Consider the following 27,480-nt stretch of genomic DNA (forward strand, 5'->3'; position numbering starts at 1 on the left):
GCGCGGTGAGGGAAATAATGGATATTAAAGAACTAAGGTCTTCCTCCCAAAACCAATCTGCCTCTGCCTAAGCCTCTATTATTTGTTGTTTTGGTTTTCTGCTTCTCAAAAAAATTATTTGGACAAACGGCTCCTTTAAGAGGCACCTCTCCTCCCCCACCCCTATCAGGCAGCACGCGCAGAGCCATGTGCTTCCCCCTTCCACCTGCTTCATTGGCCCGAACTGGGTCACGGTCCCGCCCCTAGCGCCACCTCTCATTGGGCAAATATAGGTCAGTGTCCCGCCTTCTTCCGAAAGGCAAGGCAACTTCACGCGCTCAGCCCCTCACGCGCCCTCCAGGGCTTTGGAGGATCCACGGGCTCCATTGGCTGGGCGCCTCAAGGGATCGAGACACGATTGGCCGGTGCTTACAGCCAGAGGGAGGCACGCGGCTGGGGTGCATGGCCAAAGAGGCGGGAGGGGCAGGACAGGGCAGGGCTAGTGCGGGCGGGGGCCCGGAGGAGGGGCGCGCGCCGTGGCGTCGGGTGTTTTGGTTTGGATTTTTTTTTCCACGAAAGAAGTTTGCCTTGGCCACGCCTCAAGGCGGCCGCCTCCTCCTGCCCCCTCCTCCGCCCCTCGGCGCACACCTCTGGTGCAGATTGCAAAGCGCTTTCCGTTGCGAGAGCTGCAAATTTTGCAAAAGCTAGGCTCGCCCACCTTGTAAGAAGGAGCGCCTGTGTCCCTGGTATCCTCAATTGCAAAGAGCTGGTCGCCTGATTTGGTCACCGGCTCACCCAGACTGTATGATCTCCCGGGACCCTCTTGAGTTGCACGTTTCTGCACCAAGGACCGTAATTCCCCTTCGCTCCTAGGATTTGCAGCGTTCTGGATACTGGAGGCTTGCAAGCTACGCTCGCCCAACCTTGGGCAGACACTCGCCCGAACCACAGGAGTGTGCCGGAGGCAGGCCAGCCCTTCGCCTCTCCATGAGCCCATGAACCTGGGGGCAGGTGCCCGGAGATGGCGCGGCCTCTGAGCGACAGGACCCCGGCCCCCCTGCTGCTGGGCGGCCCGGCGGGGGTGCCCCCTGGCGGGGGCGCGCTGCTTGGGCTTCGGAGCCTTCTGCAGGGGACCAGCAAGCCCAAAGAGCCGGCCAGCTGTGAGTTCTAGCCCCCAGTCCCTTAGGGACTAAGTGCTGGGGGAGGGGGGATGGCTTATAGTAGACACCTTCTATGTGCTGGGTGTCCATATTTCCCACTCTCTACTCAATTACTCAGATGTTCAAGCCTCTAGATCCTCATTGTCCAGGACTCAAAAGTGCAAGCTTTCAATCTGTCCATCGGAGGACCCAGGAATCTAGGTCCTCAGACTCCCTCATTTGGCCAGGGTGTCTGGACCCAAGGGGTCCAGAGAGAAGGGGGTGTGTGTTGGATGCTCACACGGTGGTGACACGGGCTTGGGCGGGGCCTCATGGGGTCACATGGAATGTAGGGATGAGGAATGTGCCTGAGGAATAGAGCCCCCTTCCTGCCCCTTATGGATTGTGGGGGAAGGGAGAAAGGGGTACACTGCGCAGAGGATGGGGGAATTACGGAGGAATTACAAAGCTGTCATTTTTTTCTCTCACCTGCCCAACCCTCCACCTACCCTGGACCTGGCCCCCCTCTTTCTGAACTTCCGTCCCTCTTTGCTGAATCGCTGTCTTTCTGTTTCTCTATCCTTTCTCGGGCCTCTGTGTATCTTTCTGGGTCCCTACCTACCCCCGTTCTTTCCCTTTTGTTCTCTCTCCTCCTTTGTATCTCTGTCCTCTCCTCTCTCTGGGTCTTTGCCCTCTTTCTCCTGTATCTTTCCTTCAACTCTTGTCTCTGGATCTCTGCCGTGTGGGTCTCCCATAAACTCCCTCTTTCTGACTTGGGGGTCCCTTCCCACCTCTTTCTCCACCCACCTCTATCCCGCTCCGTGTTTCCCTGACCCGCAGGTCTCCTGAAGGAAAAGGAGCGCAAGGCGGCTCCGCCCGCAACTACCGTCCCGGGGCCCGGCCTGGAGACTGCGGGCCCGGTAGATGCCCCAGCTGGGTCGGCAGGGGGCGGCGGGTCCCCGCGAGGGCGGCAGGCGGCGGCGGTGCCTGGCCCGGGTCTGTTGGCGCCGCTGCTGTGGGAGCGCACGCTGCCTTTTGGGGACGTGGAGTACGTGGACCTGGACGCCTTCCTGCTGGAGCACGGGCTCCCGCCCAGCCCGCCGCCCCCGGGTGGCCCGTCGCCGGCGCCGTCGCCCGCGCGCACGCCCGCACCCTCTCCGGGGCCGGGGTCCTGCGGCTCGGCCTCCCCTCGCTCTTCGCCTGGGCACGCCCCCGCCCGGGCTGCCTTGGGGGCCGCCGGCGGCCACCGCGCAGGTGCGGCTAAAGGGGCGGGGCTCGGGCCCCCAGGGGGCGGGGCCGTGCGGCGCTCTGAGCTGAGGCTGTGGTCCCGAATACTGTGTTCTCTTGTGGAGAAGGGCTCAGATTCTATGCCTTTTAATGGGACAGGAACTGTGTGTCATGGATCCGTAGGGAAGGAAGGACTTAGGACCCCAAGTTCCAGGAAGCCTTTCCAACGATTTTTGTGGATTTTTCTGTGGGACTTGGTGACAAAGGGTCCGGATACTCCGTGGCACCGGGACCAGAAGCCCAGAAGTTATTTATTGGGGAAATGTAGAGTGACTCCAGATTCTTGGTCTAGAATAGGAACTCCTAGACCGCTAAAATGCGAGAAGGCGAGACCTGGGCACAAATTTCTGTTCCCCTGCACATAGAGACTCTACTCTCCTGGGTCCCCCCATTGGGGATGCTGCAGCCCGGGACTTCAGGGTCCTGCAGAGAGGGTATAGGTCGGGGATACTGGTCCCCCTGTGGAGCTCCATATATTCCTGGGAGAGAGGAGCCTGGTCTCAGACTCATGGCCACTCCAGTGGCAAGGGGCTCGGGAGCCTGGGGACCGGGCGCGTTGTCCGATGATCCCCAGATCAGGGGGATCTGGCGCCTTCCGAAAAAACAAAAAGGAGAGGTGAACCCCTTCGAGCACACTGAGGTCCCCAGGCGGAGAGTACAGGTCTGGGATTCCCAGGTACTTGTGCCCCTGGTCCGACCTCCAAGCACAACCTGGGTACTCCAGTTCCCAGCGGCACATTCCCTCGCCACGTGAGACTTCCCTCCCTGCTCCTAGTTTTCGCGCAGGCGCTGTCACGCGCTAGGGGGCGGGGCCCGGGAACGTGAGGGCGCTGGTGGCGGGGGTTGGGGTGGGGAGCAAGAGAGAAGCAGGCGGCAGCACGTGACTCGGCCCTGAACCTGTGTCCTCAGTTGGCCCCTGCTTGCTCGCGCTTAAAGGCGCAGGCTCCTCCTTCTCGAACCAACCTTCTGGAACCTCAGAGTCGCTTCCCGTTCTCATACCTAATCCTGCGGAAGCTAACTTGAGGTCCTTTTTTTCTGAACAGCCTGGAGTCTAAGCTTTGGTCAGGGATTCAGTAAGTAGGATTCAGGCTGGACTTTAGGAAGGAAATGCGGAACTTGAAGTCCCAAGCTTTTAGCCATCATTACCTGACTCGTGTTATTTAGGGTCATTTATGACTGGGACTCACTTTCCCTGTTTGTAAAATCAGAGTTGATTCCATGATGTCTGAGCATCTTTGTGACCTCGGGAAGCTCTAAATTTTATATTAACATGGACATGATGCCTGGTAGGCAAACTTTGTGAAAGATGCAAAAGCGCCTTCCCTGTGATGGGCAAGATACCTGAGCAGGGAATATGCAGGGGATAACTTCTGAGAATCCACTCCCCAAAAGAAATACACGTTCAAGTGACATGCTTTTTCCCCCAAGGGCTGACCTCTCGGGACACACCCAGTCCTGTGGACCCAGACACGGTGGAGGTGCTGATGACCTTTGAACCAGACCCTGCTGATCTTGCCCTGTCAAGCATTCCAGGCCATGAGACCTTTGACCCCCGGAGACACCGTTTCTCAGAGGAGGAACTTAAGCCCCAGCCAATCATGAAGAAGGCAAGGAAAATTCAGGTGCCAGAAGAGCAGAAGGTGAGCACTACCAGATGTGGGATACAGCTTGACTTGGGACAGGCCCACAGCCAGGGATGGTCCTGTCCAAGCTGGCCTGAGCTTCTCACTGGAATGTGCTCTTGGGCTGTCCAGGCTGCAAAGATGAGTTCCCTTTGACCAGAGAGCATAATGGGGAAGGCATTTGGGCTTGAGACTTATGAAGACAGCATCATTATGGGGTACAAAGTCATACAAGACAGCTGAACTTGTTCTGATTTGTGTGGACTTGGAGGTTCCCTGGTCACTTGGACCCAGAGCCCTCAATGGGGCATGGTTCAAGTTCCAGGAGGCCCATTTGCCAAGAACAGCCTTCCTTAGCATATCAACCTGTCTCTCCTGAGCAGCTAGCCAGGCAGGGGCTGAATCTTTGATCCAATTAGGGGCATCCTTCACAGCAATTGCATCTGTCTAGGACATAGATGCTGCCAGCCTTTGCAGTTCTTACTCCCTGGGACTGGTGTTCTCATCGGTGAGAGGCCTGAGGTGCCCTTAGTAACCAGGGCCACCTTATGATTTTCCGTTATTTGGACTGCCTCTTTCTAGCACTGCTTTGCCACTGATGGGTTCTCTGCTAGCAAGAGGTGCGTATGCATCTCTCACAAGGCTTTGCCAGGACCTTGTGTGAGAAACCATCACTAGGGATGGGCCTAGAAGCCCAATCAAGACCAGTGTGTTTTTCTTGCTTCAGGTCCCTGTTGCTAGGGACTAGATGTGCCCTAGCAAGCAGGAACTAGGTTTTAATTAAATGGGAGCTGAGGGAAGCATCTCCTTGAGCTAGAAAGCCTTGTTACTAAAGAGTGGTTCTCCTTAGCAACCAAATTCCAGGACTGGAGGACCCTGGGTATAATCCTCTGGGGAAGTCTCAGGATAGGCCCCTTAGGCCTATCAACCAGATCCTGTTGGGGAAGAGGCAGCTGCCTGGCAATTCAAGGTCAGCAGGTCAGAGACTACCCACAATCATTTGGATCATTTAGATCTCAACACTCTTTGCTGAGGAGGGATGAAGTTGCCTTGGCAACCAGGTCAAAAGCTGCCCAGCTCTGGAAGGATTTTATGAGACACTAAACCTCATCCACCCTGGGTTGGGGTAGGGGACTTTCTTTAGTAACCAGAATCTGGAAAAAAAATGATGTATAGACCAGTGCTCTTCATTGGGATAAGACCTCATACCCCTGTTCTCCGTTGCTAGGGAATAATAATCCGTAGCAACCAGGACCTAACTGCAGGCCTTTGACAAATGGGGAGGGGTGGGGTCTGTTTTCCACAGTGGAAGCCTGGAACCCGGTTGCTTGAGGATAGGAGTTTATTTCATACCTTAGCCTGTTAGGGGCCTGGTCTTCGTAGCAACCAGGGCCCAGGAGGGCAGACACCCCTGCCCCCAGCAGAGACTGGGTGTGGGTTAGGCCCCTCCGCTGAGCAAAAAGCAGCCCTGGGGCAGGGTTGTCTTAGAAGCTGCTCCTCCCTGGTTATCTTGCTGGGTCTCAGTGCCCTTCCACCCCTCCACTCCCAGGACGAGAAGTATTGGAGCCGACGGTACAAGAACAATGAGGCAGCCAAGCGGTCTCGCGATGCCCGGCGGCTGAAGGAAAACCAGATTTCGGTGCGGGCGGCCTTCCTGGAGAAGGAGAACGCCCTGCTGCGTCAGGAGGTGGTGTCTGTCCGTCAGGAGCTGTCCCACTACCGCGCGGTGCTGTCCCGCTACCAGGCCCAGCATGGGGCCCTGTGAGGCTGCCCCCACCCCCATCTGGCAGAGCCCTCTTTCTTGCTCAGACTTGCGCCCTCTTCCCTCCCCGCCCTGTGGCCCACGGGCTGGCCAGCTGGGTGCCCCAGGGACCGTGACGATGCAGATAAATACATTTATATTTTTAAGAAAAAGTGAGCCTCCCCCCTCCCTCGCGGGGGCGGGGAGGGTCCTGTGTGTGCCCCGGGCACGTCGGGGACCCCATCCTCCCACCGCCTCCGTTAACACGATCCTGAATAAATCTTGAGAACCCCAGAGCCAGCTGTTGTGGGGACAAGGCAGCTATCTGGCCCCGGTTCCAGACCAGCAGGTCACACTGGCCTCGGTCGGTGGGCAGGCCCACCCGGGCTGCCGTCCATAATTGAGCTGCATTAAGGGCCTAGTCTGAGCTGTCAGATGAAGGAAGGGCGAAGGTCTAGAGGAATGAAGCGGCTGCCTTTATTGCATAGACCTTTTCAATTGCTTTTTCAATTGGGGACGGGGACGCACAAGACACAGAACGGAGGAAATGAATTCCCCGCCCCCACCGGCAGGGGAGAGGAGGAACATTAGTGCAAATCTGAACGACGGCCCCGGGGAACCTGCCCCTCCCGGGCTGATTGGCCAGTTAAGTGGAGGCACCGGAGTGGATAGGGCGAGAACCGGGCCCTGACTGGCCAATGAACTAAGGCCTTTCCCACCTCGTACATTCCAGGTCCCGTCATTGGGCGACGCTTAAGGTAGTCTCTGCCCTCAGTCGCCCTGGCCTTCAGCGAGCCGGAGGCGAGGGTCGTAACTGAGCCCCGCCGGCAGCAGCCCAAGCCCAGGCGCCAGGTCCCACCCTCATTGGTCAGGCACTATCCTCGGGACGGCCCTGGGACTCAGGCCACCCTCCAGCAGCAGTTCTGGTTCCCCGGAGGCGGGCACGATCCTGAGACGGGATTAATCTCGCAGTTGGGAGCCCCGTCCCAACTCAGCAGTCAGGCCACACCCCTGGCGGGCTCCGAGCTTGATTAGGTTCAGGGCTCCTGCCCCGCGCAGCCAGGAGGCCCAGTGAGCAGAGTACCGAGGCCCGGATGCACCTGCGCCTGCAGCGGCCCGTACTCTACAAGTTCCCCGTCCACTGTGAGCAGGCCGCGAGGCGTGAGTGGCTCGAGGCGGAAGGCACGGGCCGCAGCGTACCCTAGCTGCGGACAGCCCAGGCTGAAGTGGCTACCACGCTCCATAGCCAAGAAAAGGCGCAGCAGCGCCGCCCGTGAAATGCCGCTCCGCACCCAGCATAGGTGCACCAGGCCGTCATCAAAGCGTGCGTGTGGAGCTGCCACCAGGTCAGCGCTCAGATGGCTGGGAGAGATGGCCAATAGAAGCACAAAGTCTCCCTCCAACGTCACCCAGTCTGGGGGCAGGGGGCTGCCCAACGGAGGCAGCAAGTGGTCTGGTGGTCCCCAGGTAGAGGTCGCTGGGGCACCAGAGGTGGGAGGGGGGAGGCCAGAGGAGGCTGGCATTTCAGGGGGCCCTTCTGTGATGGGTGAGAGCGAAGCTACTTTGGGAGAGCTGGGGGGTGAGGGCAGCAGCGGGTCTGGGGACAGTGGAGCATCCCCAGCCCCACCCCAGTCACCCGCCAGCTCGGGGCCTCCACCATTGAGAGACAGTACAGGCAGAGGCTCAGGTGAGCCAGGGGAGACCAGGGCAGGCTGGGGCAGGGGCAGGGGCAGGTCAGACACTGAGCGATGCAAGGGGGAGTGGGCCATGGGTGGCGCTGGTTCTGGGGTCAGAGTCAGCTCTGACTTGGCTCGGGGAAGGCTGTGGGCAGGCGTAGGCGAAGCTGGCTCCACAGAGGCAGGGAGGTAGGAGAGCCGTCCTCGATAGGTGTGCAGTGTGGCGAGCCCCAGCACTGTGCCCAGTGTGAAGCGGGCACTGCCCAGGGCCCTGAAGCGCTCGCTCTGGATGTCCACGTCGGACACGAAGCCCCAGGCCACAGACAGGAAGGAGAAACAGCGGGAACCTGAGGCCAGTGTCACAGACAACAGATCCAGTGGGTGGCCACCACCGCGGCAGAGCAGCAGTGAGCAGTTGAGCAGTAGGTCTAGGCCCAAGGCCGGCTCAAACCTTCACAGCCAGAGATGGGAGAAGAGCACCATGGGAAAGAGGAAAGAGCAGCACAGGGCAGGGGGAAGGGCAGCGAGGGCAGGGCCCTGAGCCCACCGCAGCCACATGGCCACCTCCTGACATCTGATAAGTGTCCAGTGAATGCCTCCCCTGCGCCAGGCAGTTCTAGCTACTAGGAATACTGCTGGGAACAAGCTGGCTGAACTGTCTGCAGGGGACATGGGCACCACGGCCAGGCTGACCTGCTTTACAGGAGGTTTGGCTGAGGGGGAGACTCGGGCTCCCAGAACCTCCAGAAAGGCTCCCCCCTCCCCTCATATTGCCTCAGCCTCCCCAGCAGGCGTGGCCAACCTACCCCCCATGCTGGTTCACTGCTCCGGCCAGAGCATTCCCGGAGCCGCAGGGGAGGATCCCGACAGGCATCTTCACCGCCTCCTCCCAGTCAGGGCGGTCTAGGAGCCCGTTCAACACCTGGAGGGGGAGAGACCAGCTGCCTGGGTCCTGGTCTCCTGTAGTCCCCCAAGGCTCAGGGTTAGGGTGCTCCCCTTTACCTCAAAGAGCAGCCCATCTCCCGAGAGGGTGACGATGCCATCCCACTCACTCAGGCTCAGCCCTTGGACTAGCTCCCGGGCATGGTTCTGACGTTCTAATAAGGAAAACCAAGAGGTTAGGTGGGCTGTCTCCTCCCCCAGAGCCCAGGAGTCCTAGCCACCAGCCCCCACCTCCCACCCTGGGGCTCCCTTACCTGTCTGTATGAGGTTGAAGGACAGCCCAGCTTCAGAGATCATGGGCAGCACGTGGTTCTTACACCACTGCCAGGCCAGACCCCGCCCCCCGAAGGGATTAACCAATAGGAGCAACCGGGGTGGCCGTGGCAGAAGCTCAGGGGTGATCTCTGCAGAGAGAGGGTAGGGTCTACAGAGGCCAGACACCCAGCCCCCTCAGTCTGGAAACAGTTCCTTCAAACACCCGCATTGGGATGGTGGGGGCTGGCACCTGGGAGCTTTCTCCTCTCACCCTCACCTGGCCAGACCCAAGTATGCAGCCCCACCCCCTCTCCCAGGTGCTGAGACAAAGGGCTTGGGTGTGAAACCAAGTGCCCTTTGGACCCATAAGTGGGAGGACAAAGGAGCTGAGATCCCAGAACACCTGTTACCCAGCATCAGATTACTCCACAGGCCCCACCCCCAGGGGCCCCAGGCAGCCAGCAGGACCTGGAGGCCCACAGAAAACTCACTAGAGGGGGAACCCTGGAGAACCCTGGGGGGCAGAGCTCTGCTGAAAACCTCTGACCCTCCACAGGCTGGATTAGATGCCACCTCTAGGCGCCTCGGATGCCTCAGGGGACTTGTGTTGGCACCTGTACACTCATGCTGGTGACTGTTCATGTCTCAGTCTGCTGCTCTCACCAGCCCAGGAGCTTCTGATTCATCTGTGGTCAAGACCCACAGGAGAGGGAGAGGACAGAGACAGAATCTAGCCAGAGAACAGGGGACATCGCTCACGTCCCTCTGCCAGTGTTGCTCCCTTGGTAGCCCATCCCTGTCTCTCACTCTTCCCATAAAGACCCAGAGACACCACAGAGGGAGATTAGGACAGTGGCTGCCCAGCGCCTCACCCCCATCCCCAGGCAGTGGTAATCCTCGGAGTAGACACATGAGGGCAGTAGCCCAGCGCTGGGCTTCAGAACGGTTCTCCTCATAAGTGGCTGCACCATCTGCCCGAAAGGTGCGGCTGGCTCTTCGCCGGCCCCCACGCCGGCCCCGAGGGTAGGTGTAGATGCAGAAGTAGGCCGCTGTGTCCGAGGGGCTGCGGCTCCTCAGGGTGCAGCAGCCTGAGACCTCAGCCAGTGGGACCAGGCCACCCCGGGGCCGGGCTTCAGGCTTCGGGCGCAGCCGCTGTACGTGCAGGGCCTGTGATGTGAGGGTGAGGGCATATCTCGGGCCACGGGCTGGGTAGGAGCCAAACTCGCCATGTAGGAGTGGGGTACTGGCAGCCAGTGGTGGTGGTGGAGGGGCCATAGCCTCGGCCCTGTCCGGGGAGTTCTTAGGCCCGTGTCCCCAGCTCCAAGTCAGCTCCTGCTTTGGCCTCTGTGGGGAGGGAGGGGGGGCAAGGGTCAGAGTCCAGGACCCCCTTGTGGGAGGGGTAGGGCCTGTGGGTAGGAGGAGACAATGAAGGGCAGTGGCAGGTGGGAGAGGAGTATCAGAGACAGACAGGTACAAGACAGCGTGGAGAGACAGAACACAGGGCAAAGATCAGTTGGGCAGGAAGGCCAACGTCGTGAAAGGCTGGGGGACCCAGGCACACAAACATTCCTTTATTTATTCCCCAAATAATTACTCAGAACCTCAAAGTGCCAGTTATGGAGCTAGGCCCAGCAAATACAGCAGGGAACAAAACAGACAAAAATTCCTACCTTCACGGGGTTTATATTTTAATCAGAAGACAAAACAAGATCAAACAGTAAAATTATAGTGCATTGGATGATAATAAGAAAACTAAGGCGCAGAAGGGGGCTTGGACGGAGGAGATATATGCAGAAATCAACATGTAAAGACAGAGAAAGGCACACCCCCACACACCCAAGCACATTGAGTCATCTCCAGGTGGAGAGTGATCTCAGACATAAAGAAAAAGAGGGACAAACTCTGAAAACCAGAGAAACGCTGAGAGAGACAAAGAATTACAATGAGATGAAACCAAGACTGATGACAGATGCCTGGAGATTAAGAGTCTCTCACCCCAAGGGGAAAGGCAGCAGGCATTTAGAAGGGGGGCGGGCAAACATGAGAGGCAGTGGGCAGGATATGACCAGGGGGTCAGAGCAGAGCCACATGCAAGCCACAGAAGGGACAGGGGTGGACAGCTTGTCTTCCAGCACTGACCTGGGTGTCTGGCCACCTGCTCTCCAGGGAGAGGGTAGGAGCCAGGACTGAGGTCCCTTCCCCTGTCCTCTGCCCAGCTTCTGCCTCCCATCTTCTCCTTCCTGCTCACCTTTGTTCTCCATTGTCCCGCCCAGCCACCTGCCTGCGCTGCTTCTCGCCTTCCCAGGCTCACAGCAGTCCCAGACACACCCCAGTCTGTGGACTCGTCCTCAGAAACCACCTCTGCCCCCTGCCCAGGGCGGCCCCCTTAGGCCCAGGGTGTCTGCCCCACCCCCAAACCTGCAATGGCCTTCTATCGGAGCCTCAGATCAGCTCGAGCAGAGCCCTGCATGTCCTCCACTCCTGGGCCTGGGTCTCCACCCTGAGGCTCCCCGTCCGTAGGCCTACGTCTTCCTGGGCCCCTCGGTTCCCGGCCCTCATCCCTACTCGGCTAGCGGAGCCGGTCCCAGGCCTGGGCTTCCGACCCTGGATCCCTCAGGGGCAGTCCTGGTTTTCCACTTCCATCTCCCACCCGAGCACCCCGGTCCCGGTCAGCGTGTAGGTTCCTCTCGGTTTACCGGTTCCCCAGACTCGGGTCCCTGCCCCGACCCCGCACCCTCCTCACACGCCGGGTCCTCCAGCAGCCAGCCCCTCAAGTCTGCACAACCGCCCCCCATCAGACCTAGGGGTGGGGGGAGGGTGTGCACGCGCTCGACCAATGGCCGCGCGGCCGGCCCCAGGCGCTCCAATGAGAGCGCACGGGGGCGGGACCAGCGAGGCGCAGGAGCCGGCCGCCGGCAAGCGCGAGAGCTGGGCGGGGCGTCGCGCTCCGCCGGGCCAGGCGCCATCGTAGGTGAGGGCGCGCGCGCAGCCGAGGTGACTTCGCGGCCTCTCCGGCAGTGCCGCTGACGCCTTCTTTGTTGAAGGCAAGTAGACCGTCCCAGTCGTTGAGTTTACAAAAGAAAAGGGGCGTGGAGAGGAAGCCGTTAGCTGGAGAGAGACCGTGACCCTAACACTGGCAACCGGAGTCCAAAGATGTGCAAGTTCAAGACACCTAGACGCAAGCAAGGCAGAGCCCGGGAAGCGGGGTCGAGGGAGCTGGGAGGAAGGGAGAGAGGTTTGTTTCAGACAGTTACATTCAAGACATGCATAGAGAAAAGCAGACAGACAGACAGAAAAGACGGTGGGATTGAGAATGTGCAAAGTAAGGGCACAGAACTCCCAGCCAATGACAGGTGGAGACAGACTCTTCTGAAATGAAGACCAGGGAACAGAGGCTCCTTATTTCACAAATTGTTTACTTTGGACTCCAACCAGAGTGGAGGCAGCAGGGGATAAACATCTGCCCAGGAAATGACCCAGTCACATGGCAAGACAAACACAAAGAGAGAGACCAAGCTTTAGGTCAGGGGTGAGGAAGGGGAAGAATGTTGGAAGCCCAGGGGCTCCTGGGCTGAGACCAAGAGAGACGGGGGCCAAAGACATGGTGAAATCCACAGAGCAAGGCCAGGAGGTGTCAAGAGACCTAGCATAAGACAGAAGCGCAGAGAGACATATGCTGAATGAGACCCGGGACAAAACTTTCTATAAAGAGACAGTGGAGGAGTAAGTTCATTTATTGCTAAACAATGTACCTCACACCACAGTAGCAACAGTCCCAGAGGATACGTGCTGCAGTGACGATACAGACAGAATGAGGGACAGAGACATAAGATCGAGAGATAGGAAGACGCAGCACTGAGCTCTGAACCCGGGGAGAAAAAAGCAGATGCTGACTGGTTTGAGGCTAAGACCCGGAGGTCACATCACACACATACACACAAAAAGGGAAGACGTGAAAGGAGGAAGGAAAAAAGGGTGCCTCCAGCCCACAGTCTGGGAAGCCTCCGATTTCTCAGCGTCAGCTGCCCTGTCTGGGAAATGGGGAGGAAGCTACTTAAACCTGCCTGGAGGGAAAGCGGAGATCACTGATGGGGGGGTCCGCGGTAAATGATCTTGGCTTTCAGCTGGACGCTTACCTGGTTCTGCTGCTCCTCTGGTTGAAGGTGTCCATTCATGTGCTGCCCCTCTGCTCTGTTCCATCAACAGGACCCTGGCCCTGGGTCTGAGGCCATAGGAGGGTGGTCTGGGCAAGGAGTCAGGCCTCACTGCCCAGGCCTAGCCTCGGGCTCTGTGGAGGAGAAGAGAGTGGGTGGCAGCATCCAGCAGAATGCAAGAGGCCCTGCCAGGCTCAGTGGGTCAGAGACGGTCAGCTTTGTCACCGCCCCAACCAGTGGGTCAGGTTGTATCCAACAAGTGCTAATAACAGGAGGAAAGCCTAATTTCTATTGAGCATTTATGTGTTTAGGCACTTTTATTTACTTATGTAACCCTGGTAAACACCCTGTATGCCAGACCTATTATCGTTCCTATTTTTCTCAATAAGGGGAGTGCAGCACAGTGACTTGCCCAAGGGCATACCATTAATAAGTAGCAGAGCCAGAATTTGAATATGGTCACACCCCGGCAAGCCCCGTTTTGCCATCTTTCTACATCTGAACTTATCTGGGGGTCTCCATCCCCTCATCTTTCCCTTCCCATCCGCTGGGTCTCCATCCCTCTATCCTCATCCCAATCCATGGGGGCTCCATTCTTTATCCTCTCTAATCTCCCCCTCTCTAGGTCACTCCTGTCTCTCTCAGAAGCTTGTCACCTATTTCTTCTCCACTCAACCCTTCAAGGCGAGCCTTAGTGCGCCTTCTCTACACACCAGTACCTTGTACATCCCTCACACCGAAACCGCTGGACCAGCTGAACCTCTCTGGTTGAGAAAAGCAGACCCTCCGTGACGGGAAAGCTGAGGAAGGGTCAGGGGAAGATGATGAATCGAAAGGCGGAAATATAAGGTGCTACAGACTGAGCTGCAGCAAGAAGATCTCGGGTTAGATATCTAGTAGGACTTCCCGAGCTTCGGCTGCGCTACAAGTTCAGCGCGAGATAGATAGGGCGGCCGCGAATCTAAGGAAACGCCGGAAGCGTAGGGTGAGAGTTTTCTCCAGGCCCAGACTAGACCCGCCAGCCCCGCCTCCTCACCTCCAAGACTCGGCCCGCCAGGTCCTCCGGGAGCCACAGAGAGGCTCTCGGCGTCAGGCCAGAGCGTCACCGCGCGAAGCCTCCTCCTAGGTCCACGCATCTCTCTCACTCTCGGGTCTCTTTTTTCCGGAAGAATATCGAGAACAGCGACCGGGTAGGGCCAGAGAGGCCCCCGACGTGCTGGCCCTTCTCTCCTCAACGTCGTGCTTGTTTCTCTTTGGTTGTTCCTCCGCCCTATTCAGTTTTTCGCCAGCCTTCCGAAACACCATAGAGAAGACCGGTCCCTGGTAGAGCGTCGTGTCGCTCCCGTGTGACGCCACCAGGACGCTGCGCGCTGGAGGCTTTCCCCGCCCACCTCGGCGTTCCTCTCTCTTTCCGGACTAGGCCGAGCTCTAGGCGCCATCATGGTGAGTGAGCCTTGCGACGTCCAAGGCCTGCCTATCCGCTGCCATCCTCGGCGGTCTTGGGGTGGGGGCTTGCGGGAGGGGTGCCGTGGGTGCCCGAAGGAGGCAACTTTTGAGGCGGGAGGGCTGTTCTGATGTCCTGGAGACCGGGAATGGGTTGAAAGTCCCGTGGTCCTGTGTTACTGCCCCCATTGCAGTGATGATCAAAATGAGGTGCTGGGCGGCTGAGCGGGGGACCGACGCCCCAAGCCAGGGAATGGCCGAGCCAGGAATCGGGCCTAGGTAGCTGCGTCGTAGCCACTTTTAACCGCTTGCCTTTGCCGCCCTTGCCTGGACCTGTCACTCCCCAGTCTGGAAACTTGGGTTCTGGGGCAGTCGAGAATCTCATGCGTGGGACTGGGGTCCGGACGGGCCTCGGATTGAGTCTCAGTCCTCTACCCACCTTGTGCTCGTGCTTTCCGGCCTGCACCCCAGTGTCTTTTCTTTTTTCTTTGGGAACATAGTAGTGTTGTGTTGGAGATGAGGGAGTTGGGAAGAAGTCAGTCACTAGTCACTGGCCGTGCACATCACGGGGTCGTGCACAGAGGAAGTGCTGATGCTTAGTTACTAACGATCACACAGTCCGAGAAGGGCAGGTAGGGATGCATTGGGAAATTTGGGCTTTCCCTAGATTCTTAGGTCTAAAGTGGGAGTAAAGTACTTCAGAGAGTTGTTAGAGGGAGATAACTGCTTTTGCGGTCCCTATTATCTATGAAGTAAAGGTTCACCGCTGTTATTACTTAGAGCTTGCCATTGGCTTATTTTTGATTATCCTCCTGGTAAGGGAGTCCATTGTTCGGTTTTTGTTTTGCTTTGGGGGGGCGGGTATACTGGAGAACCCAGGGGCTCTCTGCCACTGAGCTACATTCCCCACCCTTTTTATTTTCAGTGTCTCTCTGTTGCCCATGCTGGCCTCAAAATTGCCAATCTGCTGTCTCAGCTGGGATTACAGGCATATATTATGTCCTTCCAAAGATACAGCTTGTAAAGACTTTTAAAATTTTGGATGGCTACTGTACTAAGATCCTTAGAGGTTCTGTGGTCTTCATTCAGATGATGCCCACCTTACAGAGAGGGCTCAGAACTGACATGGATTTGAGCTCTTGTCCCCAGAGCCTGGGTCCCTGCTCAGTCTGGGAAATAAGTAACAACTGAGGCTGTCTATGAAGTGAGTAGTGGATCAGATTCAGAACTGGAACCATGGCTTCCCCTTACCCCTCCAGGGAGTCGACATACGCCACAACAAGGACCGAAAGGTTCGGCGCAAGGAGCCCAAGAGCCAGGACATCTACCTAAGGCTGTTGGTCAAGGTGAGGTTGGGCCTGAGATCCTTGGGGAGGGGGCGTTCTGTGTCCCTGGCCAGGAAGGGGTGGGGTGGGGGAGTCGCCCTTGCCTGGACCTGTCTCTCCCCAATCTGGAAATTTGAGTTCTGGGGCAGTCTAGAATCTTGAGGGTCGGGGAGTCCTGCAGCCTTTTTACCCTGAATCGTTTGTTTGTTCCTTCACTTGAAAGTGGGGAGTGCTGCTGGCTACACCACATTCTCACTGTCTTCCCGGTCCTCTACAGTTGTACAGGTTTCTGGCTAGACGAACCAATTCTACCTTCAACCAAGTGGTACTGAAGAGGTTGTTCATGAGTCGCACCAACAGGCCACCTCTCTCCCTCTCCCGGATGGTGAGTGTCTGGGCCAGGGACTGGCTCTGGAGGGGGTGCTGGAGCAGCCTGGCATCCCCTGAGTCCAGGCAGCCAGCAGTGGGTGGCCAGCTGGCCCAGCATCTTAGCCTTACTTTCACCTCGCCATGGGAGGGGTTGTGGTGGCTTCGAGGGGTTGTCTGAGCTTTCAAGTTTCACGTATCTCTGGGGGTCGGGGTTTAGTGGTAGAATGCTTGCCTAGCATGCCAGGTCCTAGGTTTCGTCCCCAGCACACACCTTCACCAGGTGAGATGTCTCTGTTTGGACTTTCTTCTGTTCTAGTTGGGAGGTGAGGTATGGGCAGGTTAGTCCATTTGGAGGACGCAGCCATCCTGGTCCTTGGGATGCCCGGAGTGGGGGATGGGATTTAAACACCAGAACAACTTTTCGTATGCCTCTCAAGATCCGGAAGATGAAGCTTCCTGGCCGAGAAAACAAGACAGCTGTGGTCGTGGGGACCATAACAGATGATGTTCGTGTTCAGGAGGTGCCCAAACTGAAGGTGAGTGGGGCTTGGGGCTCTGGCTCAGGAAACTGCTCTCAGACCTGACCAGATTTCTTGCTCTGTTGTAATGCCACCTCTGTCACTCCTGTGGGTGGGACCAGCACCACACCTGTCCTGGTGGCCTTGGGATTGGATGGAGTGGTCATTCATGGTGGAAGTCCTCCGCAAGCCCCTCTAGGCTCCCGTAGACGGCTGGCTGCTGGTTCTGGGGTGAGCCTGTGCTCAAGTCTTTTTTTTGTTTTTTTCCGCTTTTGTCATTTGCATACCACATCCTTAAATCATGCTTTCCCCGGTTTCCTTATTCCCCCAAAATACATGAGGTGTGGTCTGGAAGTTCTGAGAGGTAAAGGATTAAGGCCTGGGGCTGGGGCTCAGTGGTGGAGCACTTGCTGGCACAGGTGAGGCACTGAGTTCCATCCCCAGCACCACATTTTTAAAAAAAAGCAGCTGTCAATCCAGGAAGCTCCTGATGGTGGTACCAGCAGCCACACTTGTGCTGTGCCGGAGCAGTGGATGCAGTCCCTAGGTCTCCCTACAGGAGATTTGAGCCCCTCCCTCCTGTTTCCCCCAGGTGTGCGCACTGCGTGTGACCAGCCGAGCCCGTACCCGCATCCTCAAGGCTGGGGGCAAGATCCTCACCTTTGACCAACTGGCCCTGGACTCCCCCAAGGGCCGTGGCACAGTCCTGCTGTCTGGTAAGTGATGCTTGCTGGCACCTGTCGGGGTTTGGTGAGGTGCACTGGCCTTCACCCTCCTGGGTCTGGGAGATCAGACACGCCCAGGCCTGCACCTCATGGTCTTCAAGCCCTGTGCAGGCCAAAGGCAGAGTGGCTCTTACCTGTCCCTGCCTGATTCCTTCTTCCTCTCCCCAGGTCCTCGCAAGGGCCGAGAGGTGTACCGGCATTTTGGCAAGGCTCCTGGGACCCCACACAGCCACACCAAGTGAGTATCAGGGTCCCCGGCAGGTCTGGCTTCGCTGCCTTTTAGCTGCCCTCCCTTTGCTCGGCCCGCAGTTCCCTGGGTTAAGTGCAGGCTGACCAGGACTCGGGCCTCAGTGGGGGCATCTTCTGGGGAGCTGGGGCTTACATTTCACACCCTCGCTGTGGGGCTCAGGCTGGGACCCTGAGGTCCTGGTGCAGGCTCTTCCTCTTGGCTCCCTGTGCTGCCGAGTCCCCAGCACAGTGGGAGGTTTCACCTGACCCTGTCTCTTCTTTCCACAGACCCTATGTCCGCTCCAAGGGCAGGAAATTCGAGCGTGCCAGAGGTCGCAGGGCCAGCCGTGGGTACAAAAACTAACTCCAGATTTACTGTTAATAAAAGAGGCTTTGAATTTGATGGTCTTCTTGTGTTATTAATGGGGACCAGCCGTGGGCACCTGTGGTGGGAATGCATCTGGTCTGGGGACTTGACGCTGGGTCCTCCAAGAAGACCAGCCTCCAGGAGGAGCCCTTCCTCTCTGCTCTAGGGAGGTGTCCCCGGCCTTCCTGGCACATGCGCAGAGCTACCTTACTGGGCCAGTTGGACCTTCTACCCACTGGAATCAGCACCCCCTCCTTCCGAGGTGTCTTGTTTTCCTGTTTCCTCCTAGAATTAGCCATGCCGCCTCTCCTAGGATCTCCCTGGCACTAGGGGGTGGGGCTGTGGTGTGGGGGTTGGGAGCTGGTGAGGTGTTGCCCTCTCTCCTGGTAACCGGAAGCCTGAGTGGCAGCTGGCCAGTCGCTGCCAAGTGCCCCTGTGTGGTCCCTCCCTGTGTTTACACAAGGGGCTGGGTTCCCAGGTCCCAGGTTAAAGCCTGACAAAGGCCCCGGAAGAACAGGAGTGAAAAGGAGGTCTGCAGCCCTGATACTGGCTCTCTGAGAAGGCAAGAAGAAGGGGGTAGAGGCTCGGTTGAAGAAGGCCAGCTTTACTCATCCTCTGCAGGAGCCCTTGCGGTGGTCTAAAGAAAAGCAGTCCCAGGGACTGAAAGGTGGGGCAGCTGGTTTGTAGAATCACTGAGAGAATTGGGGAGGGAGACAGGATAGAGCTTGGTCCCTGTCCAGGAAGAAGTGAGTGGTCAGCTGGTCAGACTGAGGCAGAAGTCCACGCAGGGGTCAGTTTGGGTAGGTCTTGTCTCCGCATCAGGAAGGAGAGGGTGGCTCTGGGGCCAAGGCACAGGCGGCGGCAGCCAGCCTGAGAAGCCACGTCTGGCTCGTCTGCTTTCATAGGTGGGTTGTCAAGATCATGGGCAGGTTTCAGAGTGTCTCAGCCCTAACTGCAGCAGCCTCAGGGGCTGGGGTATGAGGGTCCAGGAAGCAGGGTGTCCCCCATTGTAGGGAAGAGATTGGCCAGTTCCCCAGGGGAAGGGGCGGTGCCTCGGCTTGGGGCTGAGGCACATTTCTCCAGGGCTGGGAGGCTTCCAGGATGGTTAGCCAGTGAGGACTGGGGAGCCAGCCGACTGATGGACCAGAGAGGCTCGTCCAGGCAGAGAGACTGGGCTGGGGACAGCTGGGAGCTCCACCAACTGACAGGTATTGCCAGTCAAGCTACCGGTGTCTGTCCAGCAGCCAGGTGGTCAGCTAGACATGCTCTTGGCCAGATTCACACTTGCAACGCACTGTGCCATTGGTTAGTGAGATTGGGTGGTCAGGCACAGGCGGACAACCTGTTTCCTGGAAATGGTCAGGCAGTTAGGCAGACCTTCAACCAGGGCAGCTGGGTGGTCAGTCTGACAAGGTTGAGACATCTTGTGGCTGGCAGGCTGGAGGTCGTGTGGTCCAGCAGAGAGGCTAGCTGATGCCAGGGGGCCATCCAGACTGTTAGCAGCTGGTTGGAGGTCAGAGAAGACCACAGGGGCACAGTGTTGGCAGGTAGTTCTCACAGCCTGAGTCGTTCACTGGACAGTCCAATTGTGGGGACTGTGAGCCAGTGACAGCGCAGGGAGCTGTAGACGTTTGCGGGGCTGCCCTGGAGGCCTCAGATGCCCTCATAGTCTGTCAGGAGACCCCAGATGGTCAATCCTCCAAAGACGGCCAGACCCTCGGGGAGCCAGACACTCACGCTCGTCCCACCCACCTGGCCCCATGGCAGCCTCCCAGCTGGCAGCACTGGAAGAAGTGGAACTAGGGGCCGGGGTGAGGTCCCTGGGCGAGGCCAGCCCCGGCTTCTTGTATTCTGAGGGCCAGCGGCTGGCGCTGGAAGCCCTGCTGAGCAAGGGGGCAGAGGCCTTCCAGGCCTGTGTACAACAGGAGGGGCTGCGGCCCTTCCTGAGCGGGGACGAGGTCCAGGGCTTGGCTGCGGCTGCTGAAGACTGGACAGTAGCCAGGCAAGAGCCCGGCGGGGCAGCAGAAAGAGCCACCACCACCACCGAAGAGGACGCGGGCAGTCTGACCTACTGGCCTGGGCAGTCAGAGGAACCAGCGCCCCTGCTGCGACTTGGCTGGCCAGAGGACACTTCCTGGAAGGGCATCACCCGAGCACAGCTGTACACACAGCCACCTGGCGAGGGCCACCCACCTCTCAAGGAGCTGGTGCGCCAGGAAATCCAAGCTGCCCACAAGGTGAGAACCCCAGGAGCCTGGGGCCGTTCCTCAGACCTGGACACCTTCACATGCCATTTGCAGGATTGGGCCCTGGCAGGACTCGCATGTCTACATCCCCAGGACCCCATCCCTAGAGCCCAGGAGGCCCACCGTGGGCCTCATCCTTATGACAGAGATCTAATGTGGGCAGCAGCGGGGGGTGGGGGGTCCCTGCTCTTTCCCTTTAGACATCCATGAGCCTCAAACCAAATTATGACTGTCCCTCCATCCCAGTCGTGCATTCTATCTCCCATCCCCAGCCCCTGGGAAGGCCCAGCATCTCCCCTGCAGCCCCAGAAAGCCCATTCCTCGGAGGCAGTCTCAGAGTGACTCAGGAGGCTGAGGCTGGAGGATGCTTTTTAACGTGCATGGTCTTCCTCTGAGGTGGGGACCATTATGACCATTGAAGAGATGGGGAAACAGGCATGGGCCTGTCAGTGGCTGAGTGGGGACTTGAACCCAGGCCACCTGACTGGCGAATCAGGGTTTGTCACCACTACCTTGTTCTGTCTTAAGATCCGGTCATCAGCATGCTGGGGTTCCCAAAGCACACCTTAGTGGCCCAGCAAGTCAGCCCTCCTGCCCTCAGCACCCAGGCCATTCCAGAGGACCCAGAGCCCAGTTACCCACGGTGCCCTCCAAGGGCGCCCGGCCACTGACCCAGTGGACATTTGGGCACCATAGTGCCACAGTTCAAGGGCTGTTCATGGTTGTAGACATGTATTTTCATTTCTTTTTCTCAGCGGTACTGGGGATTGAACCCAGGGGTGCTTTACCACTGAGCCACATCCCCAGCCCTTTTTATATTTAGAGACAGGGTGTCGCTGAGTTGCTTAGGGCCTTGCTACATTGCTGAGGCTGGCTTTGAACTCCTGGTTCTCCTGCCCCAGCCTCCCGAGCCAGTGGGAATACAGGCACGCACCACCACACCTGGTTCAACTCCCAGCCTTTTTTATTTTTATTTTGAGTCAGGATCTTTTTCTTTTCTTTTTTTTTGAGGGGGTGGGTACCGGGGATTGAACTCAGGAGCACTTGGCCACTGAGCCCCAGCCCCAGCCCTATTTGTATTTTAGAGACAAGGTCTCACGGAGGTGCTTAGTGCCTTCCTTTTGCTGAGACTGGCCTTGAACTTGCCATCCTCCAGCCTCAGCCCCCTGAGTCACAGGTGCGTGCTACCCAGCGACTTGTGATTTTTGATGGACGTTTTCTAGACCATCGGGGCTGGGCTCTTAGGAAGGCCTGCCTGTTTCTTGTTCTTGTCCAGAGGACTCCCTTTCAGCCCCTTGAGTATCCCAGGTAGTCCAGGCCCTTAACCCCAGCCTCCCGAGCATCTTACCCCCTAGTCCCCTGATGTCAGCCCCTACCCTGAGCGGCCCCCAAATCCCAGACTCCACCCACACGTCCGCATCGCCTCTCCCTGTGCCCAGCTGGTGGCCGTGGTCATGGATGTCCTCACTGACCCAGACCTGCTCTCGGACTTGGTCGACGCCGCTTTGCGCCGCTGGGTGCCCGTCTACCTGCTCCTGGACCGCCAGCAGCTGCCTGCCTTCCTGGTGCTGGCCCAGCAGCTGGGGGTGAACCCCTGGGCCACGGAGGTAGGGGCTGGGCCAGAGGGACCTGGGCAGCCCCGTTCCGCGGCTCTGGGGCAGCACAGACTTCTCCACGGGGTCCTGGGTCCCTGAGATAGATGCCAGCTGAGGATCTCCCGAGATCTAGTGCCCAAGACACTAGGGACAGTGGAGGTGACATTCCTGGGGGGTCCTGGGCCATGGAGGGGTATCCCCAAGCAACTCCTGAAGCTCTATACTAGTGGCTCTGGGGACATTTGAGCAGCTTCTATGGGTCACGGGCCACCCAGGTAGAAACAGCCTTGAGAGACCCCAGCCCGTGGAGTGGGCCTGAGCAAGGGCATCCCCCCGACCCCACAGAACCTGGACGTCCGCATCGTGCGGGGCTGCACTTTCCAGAGCCGCTGTCGACGGCAGGTGAGCGGCAACGTGCGAGAGAAGTTCGTGCTCCTCGACGGTGACAGGGTCATCTCAGGATCCTACAGGTACGGCTTCTCAGCGTCCTGTACCCAGCTCTCCTTCAGATGACTTCCCCTTCCTGGGTCTCTCTATGCTCATCTGTAAAATGGGCCCAAACACCCTTCCCAGAAGAGGAGGTGTGAGCTCGCGGGGTTGGAGCCAGACCTGCTTGAGTACTGGTTCTGGCCCTGCTGCTGGCCTCGTTAGTAGCCTTGGGGAAGTCTTTCTTTGGCCTTGTAGTTCCTAATCTGGAAAACTGGGACATGGACCCTGGAGCTAGATGACCTGGATTCAAGTCTTAACTCTGTTTAGTACTAGCTGTGCAATGTTGGGCAATTTGATTCACCTCTCTGTGCCTCATTTCCCCCCTCTCTCCAGAATGAGATGAAATGGTCAGTGCCTTTAGAACAAGATTTCTCGATAGAGACACCACTCACATTTTAGGCTGCATCTTTGTTATGGGGGTGTCTGCCAGGTGCACTAGAGGGTGATGTGCTGTGTCCCCCGCCTGGACCTAGCGGGTGTTGGTCGCCACCCCCCCACACACACACCAGTTATAACAACCAAAAACTTCTCCAGAAAGTGCCACATGCCCTGGGGGCATAGAAATGGCCGGCTGAGGATCATGGTGCAGGACAGGGGTTTTCAGCCTGATGTGCACCAGAGTCACTCGGAGGACTTGAAACACAGCTTCCTGCCCACCCCCTTCACCGGCCTGGGACGGGGCCCCGCTGTGCCTTTCTGGCAGTTTCCCAGGTGTGACTGCTGCTGCTCCTCGGGACACACGCTTTAAGAACGGTGCCTGGCACGTAACAGAAGGAATTCTCCATCAGTGTCAGCTGTCATTTATTAATACACACATCTTAGAACCGATGAAATACAGTCGTGCAGTCAAGCTCACAGACCACCGGCCGGCACCACCGAGTCAGGCCCCGGGTGCTTCTCCCGGCCCTGGGCTGCGGGGGGACAGCCCTAGAATGGATGGAGCCGGGGCCACAAGCGGTTGTCGAGGGCCTCTGGCCATTTAATGGGGGAAAGGGGGAAAGGTGGGGCATCTGGGAGACCGGTCCCGGGCCCTGCCCTCCCAGAGGGCTACGGCAAATGTTGCAGAAGCAGCAAGCCCACCAGCAGGCCCGCTGCGGCCCCCACCGTCGAGCTGCCTGTGTGGCCGGGGCTGGCGTTGCACAGGTGGCCGTAGCAGCAGGTGGTGGTGAGGCTGTAGGTGAGGCCCATGTAGCTGACCGGCTCCTCCTGGCCGCAGCTGGTGGAGTGCACGCAGCCCTTGTTGATGACGGGGCCCACGCCCTGCGCCACCCCGTGGCCTGTGAAGCAGTCCTCGTCATCCCCGCAGCGCATGTGGGTGCCAGGGCACTTGGTGGAGTCGGTCAGCTCACAGAAGATGCAGTCCTTGGCCCCCGTGGTGCCCGGCGGCAGAGCCATCATCAGAAGCAGCAGCCAGCCGAGGACCATGGCGGCCTGGCGGCGGGGACGGCGCCCAAGCCAGGCCGGGGGCTTCCTGGGCGTCCGGGAATTGCTGAATGAATGACCTCCTGGGACTCCTACCCACAGGACCTCTGCTCCTTGTCCTGGCCACTGGGAGCGTCAGGTCCCAATGCTCTGTGTCCCTCTCAGGAAGCTCTTGAGGCCTCGGGGCGGAGACAGGCCAGCGCCAGGGCCCGACAAGTCTTTGTGAAGTGGAATGCGGTGACCTCACAGACCCCTCAGGGTTCCCACTGACCGCTCTGGGGTGAGGTCATAGGTGGGGGCAGGTGGCACAATGTGCAAGGTGGCCCAACCTGCTGACCTTCAATGGAGCGAGGACAGTCACCTGGCCAAGGTAAGGACGATGCTGGCCACGGCTCGTCCACTGTGTGTGCTGCGCCCCCCGAGGGTCTGACTTCACATCTCCCGCGGCAACCCCACTTCCAGGTGGGCAAAGTGACACACCCAGGAGTCCCTGAGCCGGGGTTGGAGCCCGGGTCTCGCTTCATTCCAAGGAGGCTGGGAGACAGGAGGAGTCTGCCCGGCATGTGCGGCGCCAAGACTGCAGCCGAGAATTTACGAGCACACCCCGCAGGGACAGGGGACAAGAGCACCCACCACCACCACAGCTCTCAGGCTCTCCGCACTGGCCACAGGCAGGGACAGGAACCCATGTCCTCCCTGGAGTCTGCCTGTGCTTGGGCTTCATGTTACAGAGGAAGGAGCTAAGGCAGGCAGGGGGCAGGAGACCCAGGGCCCGGCAAACAGCAAGTGCTTAATGAATGCACTCTTTCTGGGAAGCAGCTGAGTTTAAAACAGGCTGTGGGTGCCGGGAAACTCACCCCGACTCTTTCCAGCTGAAACGCTCCTGGCTGGGGCCGGGCAGAGCCCAGGTTTGAGCTCCACTCTGACTCCAAAGGACAGTGTCTTGGCTCATGTGGTCCTCACATCTGTCCCTCGGGTCGTGTACCTCTGTGGTCCCCCTTCTACAGAGGGGGAAACTGAGGTGCTAGAGGCCAGGACCTGTCTGAGGTCACCCCACCTGCCTTGGGACCCGGGAGGGGACTGGCGATGGGAACCAGGCTTCACAGAGACCTGACCCCTGATTCTGGTCCCCCAGCTTCACGTGGAGTGACGCCCGCCTGCACCGCGGTCTGGTGACTCTGATGACCGGAGAGATCGTCGACGCTTTCAGCCGTGAGTTCCGGACACTGTATGCAGCCTCGTGGCCACTCCCATCCATGCCCGCCCAGGGCGTCCCGGGAGACGGGCAGCTGGCCCGCAGCCCACACCGTGTGGCTCACCGCTGCCCTGTAGCCCCTGTGTCATGGCTGCCACCCAATGGGCCACTGGCCCACCGCCTGGCTGCCTGCCGCATCCTTGAGGGGGACAGGCAGGAGTCCCCTGCCCCACCAGGGCCCGCTCTCAGTGACATCCTAAGAAGCGTACAGCGTGCCCGGACTGGCAGTGGCCCCCCGACTCGGCCCAGCCGCTCCCTGTGGGACCTGAGCCGCCTGTCCCAGATGTCAGGCTCCAGTGAAGGTGACAATGAGGTAAGACCTGGTGGCTGCTGCCGGAGGACAGAGGTGACAGCAGAGGCCCAGGAAGGGGAAGGCAGCACCCACAGGGGTGGGCTGGGTTCCGGGGTCCTACTCTGAACCCCAGAACAGGAAGTGTTTTCCAAGGGCCAACCGCACGCCCAGCACCGGGGAGGTACGAAGAGCGAGCCGCTGGCCTCGATGTACAACTGCGGGGCCCATTTCATGAGCCTCCTCCATGTGTTGGGGGGCAAGCTCTGGGTAGTAGGGGGCAGAAAAAGACCCATGAGCCTTGGGTGCTACATGCTTCCCTGAACCCCAGGGTTCCCATCTAGGGGGTGGCTGAGCAGTTGAGCTCCTTCCCAGTCTGGGTGAAACGGAATCATGCTTTATTTATTTCATTACATTCTCACCCCGGGCCGGGGAGGTCACACTGCTGTCATGCTTATTGTTACCAAGGGGAAAGTGGAGGCTCAGATTAAGTAACTCGCCCCAGGTTGGAATAACCATCCTTTAGATAACCAGCTTGCTTTTTCGCCTCGCCATGCCCAGCACTTTCACAAGACTGGCTAAATTCAATCTACCCACTTCACAGAGGGGGAAACCAAGGCCCAGAGCCCTGGCTGCCTCCCGAGTGGGCCTTTCAATGGTCCGCTTCCTGGATTTGAGAGTCACAAGGCTGTAGGGGGAGAGGATTATGGGAGCCCAAGGGCTTGTTCCTCATGCTGCTCAGACAATGAGGTTCCAAGCAACCGGTTGGACCTCACTGGAGGACCCTGATCAGGTGACTTTTTCCTCTGAGTCTCAGTCTCCTCAGCCACAAAGTGAGCTGCTGGGGGGGTCAGAGCAGCACCACGTAGGGGAGACAGGCAGACACGCCCATGGCGCAGCCCCTCTGAGCTGTACCCCAGCCTCAGCCTCCCCATCTGGTAAGTGGGAGCCAGAGGCTTCTCCCCTGGGACTGGCTCCCTCCTCCCAGTTGGCGGCTTCCTGGAGCTGGAGGAGGAGAAGGGGGCTAGGCAGGGGCAAGGTTCTCACCTCCACCTCCACCTCGTCCCCTGCCACCCTGACCCTGCATCACCTCCCTTAGCAAATATTTGTCCCCCCCCTCCCCAGGCAGCTGCCAGCTGCTTCCAGTTCCTCCCACCTGCAAAGCCGCAGGAGGGATGTGGCTCCTTGCCCCCTCGGGTCTGGGGGTGCCAGACCTCCCCTCCACCCTACCTGCTTCCCTGACATCTCCCCCCACCTCCCTCCCTCCCTCTTCTCCTTCCTCTCCTCACCCCCATCTTCCTCCAGCTCCTCTGCTTCCTCTCCTCCTCCTCCTCCTCCTCCTCCTCCTCCTCCTCCTCCTCCCTCCCTCCCTCTCCTCCCATCTAACCTTCCCCTGCATCCCCTCCACCTCTCCCCACCTCTCTCCTCCCCTCCTCCCTCCCTGGCTCTGGGCCCCAGAAGCCTCCTCCCCCTCACCTCCTCTCACCTCCTCTTTTTCCTTCCACAGCTCAAAAAGTCCCGGGGTTCCAAGGACACTCCTGCCAAGGCCCTGATGAGGCAGCGGGGCACTGGAGGGGGCCCGTGGGGTGAGGTGGACACCCGCCCTCTGGCCTGGTCCCAGCCCTGGGGTGGCCCCCTGCCCCTGATCCCTGCCCGCCGCCACCTCCGCTATCTGTCCCCAACCCAAAGGAGGTTTGGTGATGATGCTGCATCCAAGCTCCCGGAATCCAGAGGTTTCCCGAAGCCAGACTGGGCCTCCCGCTCAGGACTTGGAGGGCGACCGTGACAGGAGCCCAGACAAATGTGCCCTCTCAGAGACCCCTGCCTGATGCTGTGCCTCAGACAAGGCCTCTGGCCTCAGGGCCTGGGCAGTGGAAGAAGCCCAGTGCCGGCCCTAGGCCTCAGCTCCCGGTCAGGGAAGTCGCAGGAGGCCTCCATTGCTGTGGACCCCAGAACCCGTTCAGCCAGGATGGACTCTCCCCAAGAGGCTGGCTGAGCAGCCCCATGGAATTCTGTGGGACATGCCTGAGGAGTCCCTGGACAAAAGGCCATGCTTTCCCCTCCCTCCCCCCAGAAGCTGTGAGTAAGCGGAGGCGGGAGAGGAGAGGAGAGAGCGGGGCGCTTAGGACAGGAGCCTCAGAGGAACAGTCGGGGGCTGCAAGGTCCTGGGTTCACAGCCGCCCAGGGGTCCGGTGGGGGCTGGGCTGGCGCTGGGCGTTCGGGGAGCACGAAGCGGTGGATCCTCTAGGCTCCCCATTACTTTTGCTCAGAATAAAACTCCTTCGTGCCCCAAACTTGCATTTCTGTAGCCAGGTCCCCAGCCCCAGAGCGCAGCGCAGCGCGGCCCGGAGAAGCTGTGCACAGCCCGGGCCTCCGTAGCATCTTTGCCTCCGAGCGGGGCTCCTGAGTCACCA

At 58.9% G+C, this 27,480-nt stretch overlaps 5 protein-coding genes across 6 annotated transcripts; 3 read left to right on the forward strand and 2 right to left on the reverse strand.

The window, feature by feature from the left end:
• Positions 1-500: 500 nt before the first annotated feature.
• Dbp (D-box binding PAR bZIP transcription factor) lies at positions 501-6,064 on the forward strand. Its single transcript, XM_027920389.3, has 4 exons — positions 501-1,139; positions 1,959-2,372; positions 3,834-4,045; positions 5,577-6,064. The coding sequence occupies exons 1-4, from the start codon at positions 1,001-1,003 to the stop codon at positions 5,790-5,792; spliced, it is 981 nt and encodes a 326-aa protein (XP_027776190.1). The 5' UTR covers positions 501-1,000; the 3' UTR covers positions 5,793-6,064.
• A 159-nt stretch (positions 6,065-6,223) lies between these two features.
• Positions 6,224-14,119, reverse strand: Sphk2 (sphingosine kinase 2). Of its 2 annotated transcripts, none has more exons than XM_027920388.3 (7): positions 13,832-14,119; positions 12,778-12,929; positions 9,514-9,985; positions 8,641-8,790; positions 8,447-8,541; positions 8,251-8,366; positions 6,224-7,895 (listed from the first exon to the last, which is right to left on the reverse strand). In XM_027920388.3, the coding sequence occupies exons 2-7, from the start codon at positions 12,814-12,816 to the stop codon at positions 6,806-6,808; spliced, it is 1,962 nt and encodes a 653-aa protein (XP_027776189.2). In that variant the 5' UTR covers positions 12,817-12,929; positions 13,832-14,119; the 3' UTR covers positions 6,224-6,805. The 2 variants fall into 2 exon arrangements, with proteins under 2 accessions (XP_027776189.2, XP_027776188.2); XM_027920387.3 differs by lacking the exon at positions 13,832-14,119 and adding an exon at positions 13,515-13,814.
• Positions 14,120-14,129: 10 nt separating this feature from the next.
• Rpl18 (ribosomal protein L18) lies at positions 14,130-17,806 on the forward strand. Its single transcript, XM_027920390.3, has 7 exons — positions 14,130-14,238; positions 15,498-15,584; positions 15,841-15,948; positions 16,370-16,468; positions 17,043-17,166; positions 17,344-17,413; positions 17,692-17,806. The coding sequence occupies exons 1-7, from the start codon at positions 14,236-14,238 to the stop codon at positions 17,765-17,767; spliced, it is 567 nt and encodes a 188-aa protein (XP_027776191.1). The 5' UTR covers positions 14,130-14,235; the 3' UTR covers positions 17,768-17,806.
• A 1,724-nt stretch (positions 17,807-19,530) lies between these two features.
• On the forward strand, positions 19,531-26,852 carry Fam83e (family with sequence similarity 83 member E). Its single transcript, XM_027920302.2, has 5 exons — positions 19,531-20,007; positions 21,456-21,623; positions 21,957-22,081; positions 24,658-25,090; positions 26,574-26,852. The coding sequence occupies exons 1-5, from the start codon at positions 19,531-19,533 to the stop codon at positions 26,850-26,852; spliced, it is 1,482 nt and encodes a 493-aa protein (XP_027776103.2).
• On the reverse strand, positions 23,148-23,525 carry Spaca4 (sperm acrosome associated 4). The gene has a single exon (XM_027920303.2). It carries the CDS (start codon positions 23,523-23,525, stop codon positions 23,148-23,150), a length of 378 nt encoding a protein of 125 aa, XP_027776104.1.
• Positions 26,853-27,480: the final 628 nt, after the last annotated feature.

This window comes from Marmota flaviventris, chromosome 18 (genome assembly GCF_047511675.1).
Source record: "Marmota flaviventris isolate mMarFla1 chromosome 18, mMarFla1.hap1, whole genome shotgun sequence".
Taxonomy (NCBI): Eukaryota; Metazoa; Chordata; class Mammalia; order Rodentia; family Sciuridae; genus Marmota; species Marmota flaviventris.

What these genes read in the sequence shown, in the direction of transcription:
- Dbp (XM_027920389.3), top strand. Translation starts at nt 1,001, where the DNA reads ATGGCGCGGCCTCTGAGCGACAGGACCCCGGCCCCCCTGCTGCTGGGC. An exon ending in GCCCAAAGAGCCGGCCAGCT is followed by an intron (nt 1,140 to 1,958) that starts GTGAGTTCTAGC and finishes CCTGACCCGCAG; the next exon opens with GTCTCCTGAAGGAAAAGGAG. An exon ending in CGCCGGCGGCCACCGCGCAG is followed by an intron (nt 2,373 to 3,833) that starts GTGCGGCTAAAG and finishes TTTTCCCCCAAG; the next exon opens with GGCTGACCTCTCGGGACACA.
- Sphk2 (XM_027920388.3), bottom strand. Translation starts at nt 12,816, where the DNA reads ATGAATGGACACCTTCAACCAGAGGAGCAGCAGAACCAG. An exon ending in CAGAGGAGCAGCAGAACCAG is followed by an intron (nt 9,986 to 12,777) that starts GTAAGCGTCCAG and finishes CCCTCCCCACAG; the next exon opens with AGGCCAAAGCAGGAGCTGAC. An exon ending in GAGATGGGCTGCTCTTTGAG is followed by an intron (nt 8,367 to 8,446) that starts GTAAAGGGGAGC and finishes CTCCCCCTCCAG; the next exon opens with GTGTTGAACGGGCTCCTAGA.
- Rpl18 (XM_027920390.3), top strand. An exon ending in CTCTCTCCCTCTCCCGGATG is followed by an intron (nt 15,949 to 16,369) that starts GTGAGTGTCTGG and finishes ATGCCTCTCAAG; the next exon opens with ATCCGGAAGATGAAGCTTCC. An exon ending in TGGCACAGTCCTGCTGTCTG is followed by an intron (nt 17,167 to 17,343) that starts GTAAGTGATGCT and finishes TCCTCTCCCCAG; the next exon opens with GTCCTCGCAAGGGCCGAGAG.
- Fam83e (XM_027920302.2), top strand. Translation starts at nt 19,531, where the DNA reads ATGGCAGCCTCCCAGCTGGCAGCACTGGAAGAAGTGGAACTAGGGGCC. An exon ending in AAATCCAAGCTGCCCACAAG is followed by an intron (nt 20,008 to 21,455) that starts GTGAGAACCCCA and finishes CCCTGTGCCCAG; the next exon opens with CTGGTGGCCGTGGTCATGGA. An exon ending in TGAACCCCTGGGCCACGGAG is followed by an intron (nt 21,624 to 21,956) that starts GTAGGGGCTGGG and finishes CCGACCCCACAG; the next exon opens with AACCTGGACGTCCGCATCGT.
- Spaca4 (XM_027920303.2), bottom strand. Translation starts at nt 23,525, where the DNA reads ATGGTCCTCGGCTGGCTGCTGCTTCTGATGATGGCTCTGCCGCCGGGC.